Source organism: Mandrillus leucophaeus, unplaced genomic scaffold (assembly GCF_000951045.1).
Source record: "Mandrillus leucophaeus isolate KB7577 unplaced genomic scaffold, Mleu.le_1.0 Scaffold113, whole genome shotgun sequence".
Lineage (NCBI taxonomy): Eukaryota > Metazoa > Chordata > Mammalia > Primates > Cercopithecidae > Mandrillus > Mandrillus leucophaeus.
This window is the reverse complement of record NW_012099543.1, coordinates 4,702,937-4,719,383: the sequence shown is the minus strand read 5'-3', so window position 1 is coordinate 4,719,383 and position 16,447 is coordinate 4,702,937. Positions and strand designations below refer to the sequence as shown.

General features: G+C 34.9%; 1 protein-coding gene across 2 annotated transcripts in view; it reads left to right on the top strand.

Annotated features, from left to right (window-relative positions):
- IFT57 (intraflagellar transport 57) overlaps nucleotides 1–16,447 on the top strand; it is a 74,937-nt gene that overhangs the window by 56,235 nt on the left and 2,255 nt on the right. For both annotated transcript variants that reach the window (XM_011995418.1, XM_011995410.1), the window contains exons 7-10: nucleotides 11,346–11,417; nucleotides 12,226–12,357; nucleotides 13,717–13,779; nucleotides 15,789–15,855. In XM_011995418.1, coding sequence (XP_011850808.1) covers nucleotides 11,346–11,417; nucleotides 12,226–12,357; nucleotides 13,717–13,779; nucleotides 15,789–15,855 — 334 coding nt within the window. The remainder of the gene's footprint in view (nucleotides 1–11,345; nucleotides 11,418–12,225; nucleotides 12,358–13,716; nucleotides 13,780–15,788; nucleotides 15,856–16,447) is intronic.

Below are 16,447 nucleotides of genomic sequence, written 5' to 3'. Positions count from 1 at the left end.
AAAAAAAAAAAAAAAAAAAAAAAAAAAAATTTAATAACTGAGTCTCTCCCTGTGGTTGAAATAGGGATTTGTTATCCAGATCCCCAGGGCCTTGCTGCCCAGCCACAGAAGGTATGGTCAGCAGACAGTCTCTAGCTCTCCACTCTTTCAGTGGCAGATTTGCGTAACTCAAGGTCTCGTCCTTCCTGCATCTGAGTATATGTGAGTTATTTCCAGTTTGGGACTATTATACATAATGCTGCTATGAAAATTGTTCTATATGTGTTTTAGCATATAGAAGAATTTTCATAGCATTATGTACATTTCTACTGGAATTTCTGCTAGGAGTGGAATTGCTAGGTCATGGTGTAGGTATGTGATCAGCTGTAGTAGACTCTGCCAAATAAATTTTGAAAGTGGTTAAAAAAATTATATTCCTGCCAGCACTGTATGAACTTCCAGTTACTTCACATCTTTGTCAACATTCAGTAGTGTTTTAGTCTTTTTTAGTTTAATCATCGTGGTAGGTATGTTATGATATCTCATTGTCATTTTAATTTGCATTTCCTGGTTGACTTACGAGGTTGAGCCACTTTTTCATATGCTTATTTAGCTTTTGGATATCTTCTTTTACGTTTAGCCATCGGGCCATCTCCTTTTCTTTTTGATTTATAGAAGTTCTTTATATGTTCAGGATATGAATCCCTTGTCAGATACGTGTACTACAAATATCTACTCTAGCTCTCCTTTTCCTTTGTGTATTATGATAAACAGTGACTTAATGTTAATATACTCAAAATGATTTTTTTGGAGGGAGTAAGTATGGCTAATACTTATGTTTTAAGAAGTCTTTGCTAACCCCAATATTATGAAGATATTCTCATACTGTTTTCTTTTTTAAGCTTTATTGTTTTGCCCTTCAGAAGATTTGCAGTCCGTCTAAGTTTGATTCTTGTGTATGGTTGTGAGGTGGAACTCAAGACTTACTTGGTTTTCATATGTATATGCAACTGACCCAGACAGTTTACTGAAAAGGTTATTCTTTCACCAGTACACTGCTTTGTCATAAATCAAGTGAGCGTGTATGTGCGAGTCTGTATCTGGACTCTGTATCTTATCACTTTAGTCTATTTGTTGTTATTTGATACTATTGAAAATGGTATCTTTTAAGTATATTTTATGTTTATTTGTTGCTGGTATATAGAAATACAATTTTTTATGTATATCTGTATCAAGCTGTGTGTGTGCGTGTGTTTGTGTGTGTGTGTGTGACTTGCTAAATTAACTTAACAGTAGGCCTGTAAATTATTTTGCCTTTTATGATTTATAATTATGTCATTCGCAAATAACATCAGTCGCCTTTCTTTGTGAGCCTTTTGTCTTTTTACTTTATCTTGCCTGCTATACTGGTTAAGAACTGTAGTCTTATTTTGGCTGTAAGCAGTGTTATCAGGGAGAATGCTTTCAGTATTTCAGTTTCACCATGAAGCATGATATTATCTTTATGTCTTTTAGAAATATCCTGTAGTAAATTAGGGAAGTTCTCTTTTGTTCCTTGTTTGCAAGAGGTTTTGTCATGAACGGACATTAAATTTTGTTTCAAATAACTTTTTTCTTCATCGATTGAAATGATTTATACAATTTCCTGTCTCCTCTCCACCCCCGCCCCCCGCTTTGTGTTGAATTATATCGATTGATTTTTTTTGGTGTTAAACTAACCTTGCATTTTGGAATAAATGCAACTTGATTATGATATATTATCCTCCTTACATATCACTGGGCTTGATTTGCTAATATTTTAAGACTTTTATTTCTGTAACTACAAAAAGTATTGATCTGTAATTTTTGTTTGTTTTTAGGGATCTTTGTCAGGTTTGGGTATAATGTTATGCAGGTCTCATAAAACAAGTTGGCAATTGCTGTCCGTGTTTTTCTGTTGTATGGTAGAGTTTGTATAAGGTTGTTAATTATTTCTTAAATGTTTGGGAAGATAATGAAGCCATCTGGGGGCTGGATATTTTTTCTGATAACACCAATAATTACATATGTTTATCCTAAGAATGTTTTCAATTCATTTTTATTGCACTATTAATATATGAATAACCTTCTTGTAAGAACTCAGATATTACAAGCAAACTGAAGTCTCCCCTAACCATTATCCACTTAAAATTTTTAGGTATACTTTACTGCATTTTATCAAGGAAAATGATGTTATGATATAGTGGTCATTGCAACTTTGGGCTCTACCAATGGATTGACCTGTGTGAGTTTACAGTCTACTTAAAAATAGCTAAGTCTCAATTTCCTCATCTTAGTAGACTTTTTAAGAGAATTATATGTGTTGATGTACCAGTAGTGCTTAGCATAGTGCCTGACACATACTAAGCATTCCATGAATGTTAACATTATAATTATCATTATTAGATTTAAAAAGATCCCTGGAGGGATGTGACTGCTGAGATACTACTCCATACCCAAGGAAGGAGAGATTAAAAATTTCTAAGTAACTAAAGTAGATACCACAAAAGAAACTGTACTGAAGCTTTATGCATTTTGTTTGCAGGAGAGTCCTATAAATCCTTCTTTGGGACTTATTTATCCTAGTTTTAGTGATGATTCTAGCAAGGTTATTTTATCTGATTGTCTGTCTGCAGAAGATTAGAAGCAGCAAGCATCCCTAGTGTTCATGCTTTAGCAAAACAACCAGGATAATAAACATTCATTTAATGTGCAGACTTTGAATTGAGAGTTATAAGAACTTCTTGTGCTTCTTATTGAAATTGGGTAACAAAGAAAGGAAATGAAGGAGGCTGCTTGATATAATAGAAAACCTATAAGAGAGAGAAAGGATACTTGGTTTCTTGTTCATTTTGTGATTGGTGGTGTTAAAACATCACACAACCTCAATTTGTTACCCGATCTGTGAAATGGAGGTATAGGATTTCTTTCCCATACATTAGAGTGATCTTGAAAATCTGTAGAGAAAGTGAATTCTGTGTTGAAACAATGGCCTGAGAAAAATGCAGTTAGATGTCTTAAATGGAGCCTATAATCCCCCTTGTAAATAGTTTTATATTCACTAAAAGTGCAAAACAGAACATTGAATTAAGGTTTCACCGGTAATTATAATGGAATCGTAATTACCTTTATAATTGTGGGCAGTGAAAATAGGGAAGGGTAGAGTCAATGTCAGAATATAAGTAACATTTTTGTGATGGGAAATGATTCAACACACATCAGAGCCTTGGAGCTCTGCTCTTGCTTTTTTGCAGGGAGAAGCAAAAAGTGCGAATAGACCTCCATGAACTGCTATGGTCAGTTGTGGTCTGGCGTGGGTTTTTTCTGAGCATAGAAAAAGCATCCCAGCACACAGGAAGGTGACTTCTTTGGCTTTTTTCTATCAATAATTCTTTAGCACTATGCCTCTCCACTCATAAAGTCAACTTTTTTTGAAAAAAAAGAGGATTTGGTATTTTACAAGTTGTAAATTAATGAAACCTATACACAGATGTAAGTTCCATTTACCATCTCTAGCTGTAGCTCATGATTTAGTTTCTCTTTCTCCTGCATTTTCAGAGAGAAGCTTTAAGCATTGAGTTGGAAATCTAGACAAAGAAAATGTCTCTGCATATGCAAAGGAAATCTTTCAGGTGTCATTGTGTTGAAGTAAAACCCAGAGATCCTTATAGTCCTGCGAGTCACCTTAACAGCTGCAACTAGATCTCATACTTTTTGATTTTATGGAGTACTATGAATCACCATCTCCAGATACTTCATCACAGTTTTTCAGTTTCTGAAGAAGGGAGATAGATAATGTTATAATTTAGTGCTAAAGAATTTGGAGTGGGAAGGGGATCTATGGTTACGTTGATACCTTTGCTATTTACCTAATAAGTGATAGCATTATACATGTGATTTCATATGAGAGGATTTTTGAAAAATAGAAATTCTAAAGAAATGATATACTGTAGTATTAGTGTTCTCAATTCCATTGAGAGAGAAAATATGCAAAATCGAGTGAAATATTCATCTTCAGTCGAGAGGAGAAATGATGCCAAATAAACACGTTAGAGCACTTTAGAATAGGTGACCAGTAGACCCCAGCAAGAACTTGATAAATAGCAAAAAGAATTCTTGGTTTACCTTATAAATTCTTTGGTAGTTTATTTTATCCCCCAAAAAAGCATTATGTAATATGTGGAAAACACAGTTTTGAGATCGCACTCCATTTTTCGGACATAAAACTTTGCCAAAGTCAATTAGCCTATCTGATTCTTAGTTTTTCTCACTATAAGATACATACATGTAGTTAATTTTTCTGCATAACAACCCCCAAATCACAGTGGCGTACAATAACACATTTATTTTCATGTACAATACGTATCTGCTGATACCTGCTTCGGCTGCAGCTCTGCGCCAGCTGGGTTCTATGTTTCTTACTCTCAGACCCAGGCTGAAAGGATAGTCCCTATGTGGGGCATGCTTATTATTATCATGTCTGAAACAGCAAGAGAGCAGGGAAATGGATGCTTCTGACAGCTTCTGCACAATCCTGGCATAGACCATGTCCACCATCATTCCACGGACTAAAGAGAACCACATAGTCAAGATCAGCATCAATGAAGCAAGAAGGTGAACTCGTCCCACAACCAGCCAGCAAATCTCATAACCCTCTTAAAGGGAAGGTAGAAGTATAAGAAGAGATGACCATATCTACTTAATCTCTCCAAACCTTTGTGAGTCTCAAATAAAGGAAGTCATATAAAAGTGCATTGTAATCTAATGGATTCTCTGCTAATGTAAGAATTAATCTTATCGTTTAACAGTTCCTTTTAATGTTATTTATTTCAGGGATCCAGATAGATTTCAAGTCCTTACATATCATTAAAACCCATTTCTTCTTCATTTTGACACAAACCTTTGTAAAGCTTTTGACTATCTTAGTTGTATTAATAGTTTTTCAAAAGATATATATTTTGCCTTTTTATATTCATGTTTTTAAAATGCCACGGTTATAATCATTTATATTTATTTCCACTATAACTATATTAAACCCCTTTCAAGAACTTCTTGGGCATCTAGAAGGTTTTTGTCTTTTTTTTCCTGATTATAAAAGTAATAAAATTTCCTTGTAGGAAATTTAGAAAATTCTGGAATAGTAAAGAAGAAATTTAAAAGTACCCGTATTCAAATCCCTGTCTTAACACACACACACACACACATTCAAATATACGCAAATACTAATTTTTACTAAATTGGGCACCTAATGAAAATACCCTTTTTGAGACTGTATTTTCCACTTTAATGTATGTTATTAGCATGCATGTTTGCTGTTCATTAAATATTTTTGAGAACATGAATTTAACATTTTGATGTTTAGTATTACTGTGTATAATATATATGTGTGTGTGTGTGTATGTGTGTATATACACACACACATACACACACACACAGTCCCTGACTTACCATGGTTCAACTTAATAATTTTTCGACTTTACAGTGGTGCAAAAGTGATATTCATTCAGTAGAAATTGTACTTTGAGCACCCAGAACTCCATTCTGGTTTTCAATTTCTGTACAATATTTAATAAATTACATGAGATATTCACTGTTTTATTATAAAGTAGGGTTTGTGTTAGATGGTTTTGCCCAACTGAGGCTAATGTAAGCCTTTCAAGCACATTGAAGGTAAGCTAGACTAAGCTATGATGTTCGGAAAGTTAGGTGTATTACATGCAGTTTTGACTGGATATTTTTAGTTTATGATGGGTATATCAGGTTGTACCCCATCTTAAGTTGAGAAGCAATTTTAATTATGAAGCCCAATAATAAACCCACCCCCAACTTGAGAAATAGACCGTTACCACTTGAAGTTAGCTGTGTGCTCCTCTGCTGCTGCCTCTTCCCACCCACAATAATCACTATCCTCAAGTTTGTGTACAGTGTCTTTTTTGTGTGTGTGTTCGCATATGTTTGTATCTCCAAACAGAGTATCACTGAGTTTTACTTGGTATCCAGATTTATAAAAACAGTATCATACTGTATTATTTTTAGTAGTGGAATGAATATTACAAAATTAGTTTAAACTGTCCTCTGCTGTTAGATATTTAGTTTTCTGCTGTTTTACTTTTATCAAGAACTTATACATTAATCTTTGTGTATTTCCAATTATTTCTGTGAGAACAATTTCTAAAAGTTAAGGTAAGAATACTTTTTGACTTTTTTTAACTTTATATCAGGAATGTGTCCATGTAGAAGATTTTAATAAAACAAATATTCAGATTTGCCTCGCAGGTAATTACAAATCAGTGCTGGCCCATCAACACTTTAATGGGCTTTATAAATACAAGAATGTCCCAGTAGCTTATCAAACTTAAGTGCAAACACAAATTGCTAGTATTTTTGACTTCCCTAAAATCTATGCTGTTCTTGTCACACTGTAGTATTAATATCCCCACAGTTCCTCAGGCTGGAAACCTTAAAGACACATTCTCTCTACTACTCCATCTTCATTCACCCCATGTGCATACTTCCCTTTAGTCAGTCTTCAAGTTTTGCTGTTTCTGCTTCTACAATGTCCCTTGAATGCATCCCTTCCTTTCTGTTCTCACAAGCACTGCTCTAATTCAGACCTGGCTAATCTATGTCATGTGAACTATTAGCCTCCTAACTGGGTTCCTACCTGCCTTCAGTCTCTTCCTTTTCTAATCAGTCCTTTACGCTGTTACTTTCTCAAAACACACACTTATCTTTAAAACTGAAACCAAAAATATCTGATAGGTCCCCATTATCTACATAATAAAATCTGTACTCTTTAGTTGTTGTAAGAAAAACCCTTGATCTAATTGAACCTCCCTCTCCAGCTTTATTTTCTTGTGATGCATCCTCCCGAGCCCACCCCAAGAACTTGGTGTTTTCCATGCTAGCCAGCCTTAGGCTACTTGGTCTCCATGTATTTTCCTTGTTCATGTTACTCCCTCAGCCAAGAACATGCTTCCTCCCCACATCTTTACAGCCTGTTGAAATGCTACTCATGCTTCAAGGTTCCACAGAAATACCAACCCCTCCATGGAGTTTTACATCAGTGTACACTGTCATAGTTATACCTAGATGAGTCAGGCATGGTTGCTTCTCTCAAAATGCTTTAAATGTCAATACATGCAAAAATATATTTATAAATAATGCTGGGTAGAAATGGCAGAACACAAACTATTTTAACATATCCATTATAATAAAGCTATATATAAAAATATATATTTGTCTATGTATGTATGTATACATTTTTCTAAATACATATATAAGGAGAGAAACAGGCAAAGAGAAACAGAGACTGTTAGGAAGAGGGAAACAATGTAAATACTTGAGCTTGGTGTTTATTAAGGCCTCTGAAATTCTTTTTGGAACCAGGCAGAATGAGTTCTTTTTCAAAAAAATTAATGATAATATAATGATGCATGTTAGGTTCACTTTCTTTCATAAAGATGCTAACTTGGGCTTCAGTAGGTTTCCATTTTGAGGCTTAGCCATTTTTGGTCCAGGTGCAGGAGGCCAGCCAGTTGTCCCTTCTCTCTATTCCAGTGTTGATTAGCTGACTTGGAGGGGCCTTGTTCCGTTGCCAGCTCTGTGTAGTCATAGTCACGGGTGGTGAATAGTCACCTCAACTATAAAATGAAAACGTTACACTAGATGATTGTTAAGTAGATGAATAGATCTCTAAGGTTCTTTTCAGCTCTCCAATTCTGAGATACTTTTTGCTCATGAAACAGAAAAATGTTTAAGGATAAAGGAAAGTGCTGATTGGTTTTCTACTCTAGCACCTTCACTATCAGGTAGCCAGTTGCCCCTTTTCTTTACGTCAAACTGCCAGTATGTGTTGTGTGGAAATGACTACATTTGGCTTCTGTGCAGGTGCAACAATAGCTATGTGGCCTTGGGTGTTCCCCTTGCTGTCACCAGGCCTCTGTTTGCTTATCTGTGAAATGACAAGATTGAGACTGGATGCTTTTTGAGGTTCTTTGCAGCTTTAATATATTATAATTTTATAATTGTTACATTTGAAGTACCCAAGTAGTTTTTTACCCTGCAGTCACTAGGCCATTTCAAAGTCAAGTCATAGTAGAATGGGACTATTCACAAAATATCCTTTTACTCACAAAATAGTGTAGATAGCAAAGTGGAGCATCAGGGTATGCAAACATATATGTGTGATGAAGAAATCGCCTAGTTACATCACTTACTTTAACTTACTATATTTTTCTTTTACAATGGGTATTTCTCAATTTCTCTTTTAAAATTATTACTTTGTATTAAATAGGGAATCCTTTTCCCATTGTTTGTTTTTGTCAGGTTTGTTGAAGATCAGATAGTCGTAGATGTGTGGTGTTATTTCTGAGGTCTCTATTCTGTTACATTCGTCTATATATCTGTTTTGGTACCAGTACCATGCTGTTTTGATTACTGTAGCCTTGTGTAGTTTGAAGTCAAAATAGTGTGATGCCTCCAGCTTTGTTGTTTTTGCTTAGGATTTTTTTGGCTGTATGGATTTTTTTGTTTGTTTGTTTTGGCTTCATATGAAATTTAAAGTAGTTTTTTCTAATCTGGGAAGAAAGTAAATGGTAGTTTGATGGGAATAGCTTTGAATCTATAAATTACTTTGGGCAGTATGGCCATTTTCATGATATTGATTGGTCCTATCCATGAACATGGAATGTTTTTCCATTTGTTTGTGTCCTTTCTTATTTCCTTGAGCAGTGGTTTTTAGTTCTTCTTGAAGAAGTCCTCTACATCCCTTGTAAGTTGTATTCCTAGATATTTTATTTTATTTGTAGCAATTGTGAATAGAAGTTCACTCATGATTTGGCTCTCTACTTGCATATTATTGGCATATAGGAATGCTTGTGAGTTTTGCACATTGATTTTGTATCCTGAGGCTTTGCTGAAATTGCTTATTAGCTTAAGGAGTTTTGGGACTGAGACATAAGGGTTTCTAAATATACAATCATGTTATCTGCAAACAGAGACAATTTAACTTCCTCAGTTCCTACTTGAATACCCTTTATTTCTTTCTGTTGCCTGATTGCCTGGGCTAGAACTTCCAATACGATGTTGAATAGGAGTGAGGAGAGAGGGCATCCTTGTCTTTTGCCAGTTTTCAAAGGGAATGCTTCTAGCTTTTGCCCATTTAGTATGATATTGGCAATGGGTTTGTCATAAGTAGCTCTTATTATTTTGAGATATGTTCCATCAATACCGAGTTTATTGAGAGTTTTTAGCATGAAGGAGTGTTGAATTTTATCAAAGGCCTTTTCTGCATCTATTGAGATAATGATGTGGTTTTTGTCATTGGTTCTGTTTATATGATGGATTACATTTGTTGATTTGTGTATGTTGAACCAGTCTTGCATCCTGGGACTGAAACCGACTTGATTGTGGTGGATAAGCTTTTTGATGTGCTGCTGGATTTGGTTTGCCAGTATTTTATTGAGGATTTTCACATTGATGTTGATCAGGGATAAAACTGGCTACCCATATACAGAAAACAGAAACTGTACCCCTTCCTTACACCTTATACAAAAATTAGCTCAAGATGGTCTAAAGACTTAAATGTAAAACCTAAAACCACAAAAACCCAAGAAGAAAACCTAGGCAATACCATTCAGGACATAGGCATGGGCAAAGACCTCATGACTAAAACACCAAAAGAAATGTTAACAAAAGCCAAAATTGACAAATAGCCTCTAATTAAACTGAAGAACTTCTGCATACCAAAAGAAACTGTCATCCGAGTGAACAGGCAGCCTAGAGAATGGGAGAAAATTTTTGCAATCTATCCATCTGACAAAAGTCTAGTATCTAGAATCTACAAGGAGCTTAGACAAATTTCAAGAAAAAAAAAACATCAAAAAGTGTGCAAAGGATATGAACCGACACTTCTCTAAAGAAGACATGTATGTGGCCAAAAAATGTGAAAAAAAGCTCATCACCACTGTTCATTAGAGCAATGCAAATCAAAACCACAATGAAATACCATCTCATGCCAGTTAGAGTGGTAATCAAAAAAGTCTGGAAACAACACATGCTGGAGAGGATGTGGAGAATAGGAACACTTTTACACTGTTGGTGGGAGTGTAAATTTGTTCAACCATTGTGGAAGACAGTGTGGCAATTCCTCAAGGATCTAGAACCAGAAATACCATTTGACCCAGCAATCCCATTACTGGGTATATACCCAAAGGACTATAAGTCATTTTACTATAAAGACACATGCACATATATGTTTATTGCAGCACTATTTACAATAGCAAAGACTTGGAACCAACCCAAATCTGCATCAGTGATAGACTGGATAAAGAAAATATACACCATGGAATACCATGCAGTCATAAAAAAGAATGAGTTCCTGTCCTTTGCAGGGACATGGATGAAGCTGGGAGCCATCATTCTCAGCAAACTAACACAGGAACAGAAAACCAAACACCACATGTTCTCACTCATAAGTGGGAGTTGAACAATGAGAACACATGGACACAGGGAGGGGAACATCACACACCGAGACCTGTTGGGAGATGGGGGACAGGGAGGGAGAGCAGTAGGACAAATACCTAATGCATGCAGGGCTTAAAACCTAGATGACAGGTTGATGGGTGCAGCGAACCACCATGGCACATGTATAGCTGTGTAACAAACCTGCACATTCAGCACATGTATCCCAGAACTTAAAGTAGAATAAAATAAAATAAAAAATTATTACTTTGTAGTAAACTGAAATATTTTAAATATATTTTGTAGGAAATTAAAATGTTGATGTAGATTTCAGATTTGCACACTAATTCAGATCAGTCTAATAGTAATAGATGATATTTTAAAATACATGAACTCCAGTAATTATTATAAACTTCCTTTATTAAGAAAGAGACTCAAAAGGCTTCATGAAGATGAGGGCCCCATTTTCATTTCCAAGGGACAAACTAATCTTTGATATATGATATTTGAGTTCAGAATTGCTTTTGGCAAACGGAATTGTAACTGCTTAAACAAGTAGTTCTTTTCTAGTAATTAGAATTTTTTTTTTCATTTTGATGGGTAGTCATAAATATTAACCACCAGCAGTGCAGGAATAATTTATATTTAAATTGTCAGACATCACTCTGTGAACATGTAAAATAATTTACATTTATTTAGAACCTTTTATCCTAAGGTGCTCTACACATATTTCTTTATAATCTGATTGGAAGCTATAAATAGGACTGTCCCACCTGAAATAGGGCAGGAACCAAAGTAATTAAAGGTTACAACTTCACAAGAAGTAGGGGAAAGAAGGAAATGTAGTATTTTTTACATTATTTCTGTGTTCTCTATGCCTGTAGGATTGGAGAATCCATGTTGACCAAATGCACCAGCACAAAAGTGGAATTGAATCTGCTCTAAAGGAGACCAAGGTATATGAATTACTTTAGGTGAATCAATGTACATTTACTCATCTGTGGAACACCTGTTATAAGAGAACATGAAAGAAGAAAAAGACACAATTTTTGCCTTTAAGAAACTTACTAATTGAATGTACCATATTACATTTCAACTGACCTTACATTTAAGCCAACTAAAGAAAGCTAACTTACATGTTAATAAAAGCTATATATGTGTATATATATAAGATATATATGTATAATATATAGATAATACATATATTAGAAACATTTCATCATTCTTTCCTCTCTGAATCTTAAGGGAGGAGAGAACACCAGGCCAGCAATGTCTAGAACTTACAGCCTCCGCAGGCTTGTTGCCCTGCCAGAAATAGGGACTTTGGAGAATGTCACAAAGAAGCAAACCTAGACTGAGAAGTTATGTGTCCCAGGCTAGAGCTATAAGCTTAGGGATCTATTTCCATCTGGAATATTTCAGTCCCCCTTGAATTGTGCTATAGGAAACTCATGTTATTCCCTTACCTACTTTGATTGTGAACATTATATAATGCTAATTATAGTCACATAAATTTTATAGTATGTATAATGACAAATGAATTGACTAACACTGCCAGGTGCATTTTTATTCTAAAATTCCTCTAAGTGTGATTAAAATATTTCTCATCACAGACATTTTATGCTATTGAAAATTTCAAGGTGTCTTCTTTTGCACATGTAGTTGATTATTTGTAGAATAGATTGAGATTTAACCCATTTTTAACTATTTTTGAAAAAATATGTTTGTGAGTTCTTCTGTCTGCAAATTCCATGAAATTTCTAGGGATTTTTGGACAAACTCCATAATGAAATTACTAGGACTTTGGAAAAGATCGGCAGCCGAGAAAAGTACATCAACAATCAGCTTGAGAATTTGGTTCAAGAATATCGTGCAGCTCAAGCCCAGCTGAGTGAGGTAATTTAAGAATTATTTCCAGGGATTTATTCAAGTTAACAACCCTAAACCCTAAACTTGACACAATACTGTTCATTTGAGAATCATGAAATGCTTTTCATAAACAGCAAAACATCAATTTTCTGCCCACTTTAGGAAGCCAAGAGAGCCAAGTGAACTTACTTCCATTTTACATGTAATAGAAGTTGTTTTCTCCTAGAAGCCTTTAAATGCACGTCTTCATTTGATTTAAGTAAATGAAGGCATATGCTGTTGGGGGAACATAGCTTAAAACTGAAAACTAGGAACAGAGTATCAGGACACCTGGTTTTGTTTGTAAGTCTGTTGTTAATTTACCATTGGCATAGGAGGAAGAATAGTATGCATTTACATGTGTCAAAGGAAGAAGACAGTCCTTGCCATTCTGGCTTACAACCACATAATAAGGAATGTGAAAGCAAGACACATTCAGAGACAAGCAGTTTAATTAATAAAATAAGACAAATTTTTCATTCTTTCAAAGTTTTAGAATTTTAACCAAAAAATAAAATCACTAGACTTTGAAAGCACCAGTTCTTTGTCCCAGCAGTAGGGATCTAAAAGCTTTCCTTTGGGATTTATGCCCTCTGTTTTCTGATGTTAAAGAAGACTAGTAAGGACACTTGTAAACATCAGTTGAAGGCATATTTTTTGTCTTTAGCAGACAAAGTTGAGAAAGAGAAAAAAGTAGAAATAAATTTGAGATACCTCTATACTTTCAGAAGTTCTCAAAGACCAAATAGAAAGCTATACTTTTCGATTATATTATTTGTTTAATGTATTCCCTCATATACACAATTACTTATGAATATTTTAACTATCGAAATAATGTAAAACTCTCTGATTGAAGCCACCATGTATTTGTCTAATATTAATATTGTATAATTGTTTGTTTCTAACATACTCCAATTGATTGTACTGTCTTACTGAATGTTAATCCTTATTAATTGCTGAGCTTCGTGCTGTACTTTGATTGATTTTTTGTTTTAGAACTGATTTTCTCTGCATAGCATGCAAATTAGATTGACCAAGAGCCGCTCTCCTAAACTGTTTAGGAATGACCAAGGACAGTTTTTATTGTGAACCATGCCCATGCGAGGTACACAGTCAGTTTATGAAGGTTAAGGTAGTTCATCATTTTGTAGTGCTTTAGTTAAATACATGGTGCCTATTAGGGACATAAAACAGCTACAGTTAAATGTCACTTTCACAAATGTATTCACAAACAAGGAGGGGGTTGTCAGAAAACGACATGCAGAAATTGCAGACACAAAGAGGTCAGTCATATTTAATCTTCTGCTGCTTTGTATTTGCCATTAAACAAAATGTTTTTCCTTTCAGGCAAAGGAGCGATACCAACAGGGAAACGGAGGAGTAACGGAAAGAACCAGACTCCTCTCTGAGGTACACACCAATGCTTTTGCCCTGCTTCTCACCTGTCAGCTGGGCCCCAGCCATTGAGAACCTACAGATGGTTTAACACTGCTAATTTCAGTTGCTTTCTGTGCCTTTAAATCATTTTCTTTAGGAGATAATCCCTAATTTTCCTATCACTGAATCAATAATTGATACATTTCTTGTTTCCACAAGATGCCTGAAGTTTCTGTATTAAATTCAACAAAAAACCTGCTCATAATATTAGCACACTTATAATTTTCCTCAACATTTTTACATAATAATTATTATTAACATGGAGAGGAATAGGTAAAGCACTGACTTAAGGAATCTATAACAAATTTTAACGTTAGTCTGCAAGATATAAGGTTTATTTTTAGTGACTGTTATTGATAACTTGTGTGTGATCCTGAGTGTATTTCTCTGTCCACAATTGGGAGTGGCTTATAACCTCCTCCTTTAGGATATTTGCATAAAAATAAATAGTTGCATTTATTTTTATGATCTTGCAAGAGAGGCAGGACCTGATATATATTCCCATTTTTCAATGAAGAGCCAAAGGAGGAAAAAACCTTGGAAAAAGGTCAGTAGTTTATTTGGGACTAAAATCCAAGATGATCTTTGGTTACAATCCAGTATAATTGGAACAAACTTTACTGTTTTGACAGGAAAGAATTAAGCCTTTTTTATAGAAATTATTTGAGGAATAAAGTTATTTTAAAACACTAAAAATATTACATTAGAAATATTTAGACTCTAATCCTGTGGTGCTTCTAAGCAAATAAAACGGTATGTAGAAGTAAAGTATTCACTTATGTTAGGTAAATTAACACTTGAAGGGAGTCCAGGGAACCATTTACTTCTTTTGGAGTAGATAGTTATCCCCAGTTGTAACGTTTCAGGTGCCTGAAAAAATTAATTTGCTTTACTTGGATGAGCACTTTATTCCCAGGGAAAGTTTTACTCACCAGTATGATAAAAATAAAGCCTACTAAGTCACAATAATTATAGCTTAGTTGTAGATCATGTAAAATGTTTCAATTTCTTAAAGATGGTATTTTCTACTTATATTAATGCTGGTTTGGAATTTTGCTAATAATAGAGGCTATGGTAGTGTAATCGCCAAATAGAGTGCAGATAGGAACAAGTGTGACAGCAAAGTATGCCTCCTGGAATTTGGAGTTAATGATTTGGATAAAGCAATAAGAATATTCTTATACATAGCCATATGATATAAACATTTATTTTTTCATTTTTTTTGAGGTGGAGTCTCGCTCTGTCACCCAGGCTGGAGTGCAGTGGCGCGATCTCGGCTCACTGCAAGCTCCGCCTCCCGGGTTCCCGCCATTTTCTGGCCTCAGCCTCCCCAGTAGCTGGGACTACAGGCGCCCGCCACCACACCGGGCTAATTTTTTGTATTTTTAGTAGAGACGGAGTTTCACCGTATTAGTCAGGATGTTCTTGATTTCCTGACCTTGTGATCCGCCCGCCTCGGCCTCCCAAAGTGCTGGGATTACAGGCGTGAGCCACCGCGCCCGGCCGATATAAACATTTTTTAGTGTCCTATAGAGGAAAAAGTGACATAATGTCTTATAGAACTATAATATTAAGAAAGATACCAGAAAACCTTTAGAAATCTAAAATCTCTTTAGGATGTTTATACTATTTTAATTAATAACCAATTGTTAGAGAATTTCAAAGTATATGCGATGAGATAATTGCGAGGTTTGAGTGTCTAGTGACTAAAACAACTTTGATTGTGTTTAGTATATTGCAACATGAGAAAACGGACGTGGTGGCCATTTGGTGAAGTTTATCATTAGGAGCATTCTGAAAAACTGAAAAGCTTTGTATATCTGCATATTTTATCTTATTTGAATTATGTCCAAAATATTCCTAATGTCTGTATTTTTCTATATGTGTGGCTAATATCTAAATTACATTTTCTTAATACATAATTCAAAAATTTTGAAAGTTTATTAAAATGTAATGCTTATGAAAACTTGTTTTCATGAAAGGTTATGGAAGAATTAGAAAAGGTAAAACAAGAAATGGAAGAAAAGGGCAGCAGCATGACTGATGGTGGTAAGTACATGCTCATTTTAGGGAAAAAACTGAGCAAGAGAAAAATAGCTCTTCAAGACACCTACTTAACAAAATAGTATTAATATATAAAACAAATTATTTGTTGCTTGTTTGAAGAGAGATTCGTTGTGCAAAAATGTCTGATAATCAGCGTACTGTTTGTCTTACAAATCAGCTGAGAAGGGTAGGCTTTTTTACTATAATTTAGAGGTTTTAAAAATTCGAACTATTGATTCAAAGAGTGGGAAGTATTTAAATATGTACTTTGTTGTGCCAATTTAAAAAATAATATTGTGTTCTGTTTTCATCAAATGAGCTTCACTTTTTCTATTTTATGTACAAAAGGGCACTAAGTATATGCCCAAATGACACTAAGGCAGTGATGTGATAAACCTTAATTTATTTTCCCTCCTCCCCAGTAGAACTGACTGGGCAGGGGTCAAATAGAGAAGAATTAATCATCCTCTGGTAATCATCCTCCATTGTGAGCAGGTTACTTTGATATGGGCCAGTAGTGATTGCTGAAGGCTTTTCTATGCCCTAGAAAAATTTTCTAGAGTTCTATTGATATATGCCGAATGATCTTGCAAAA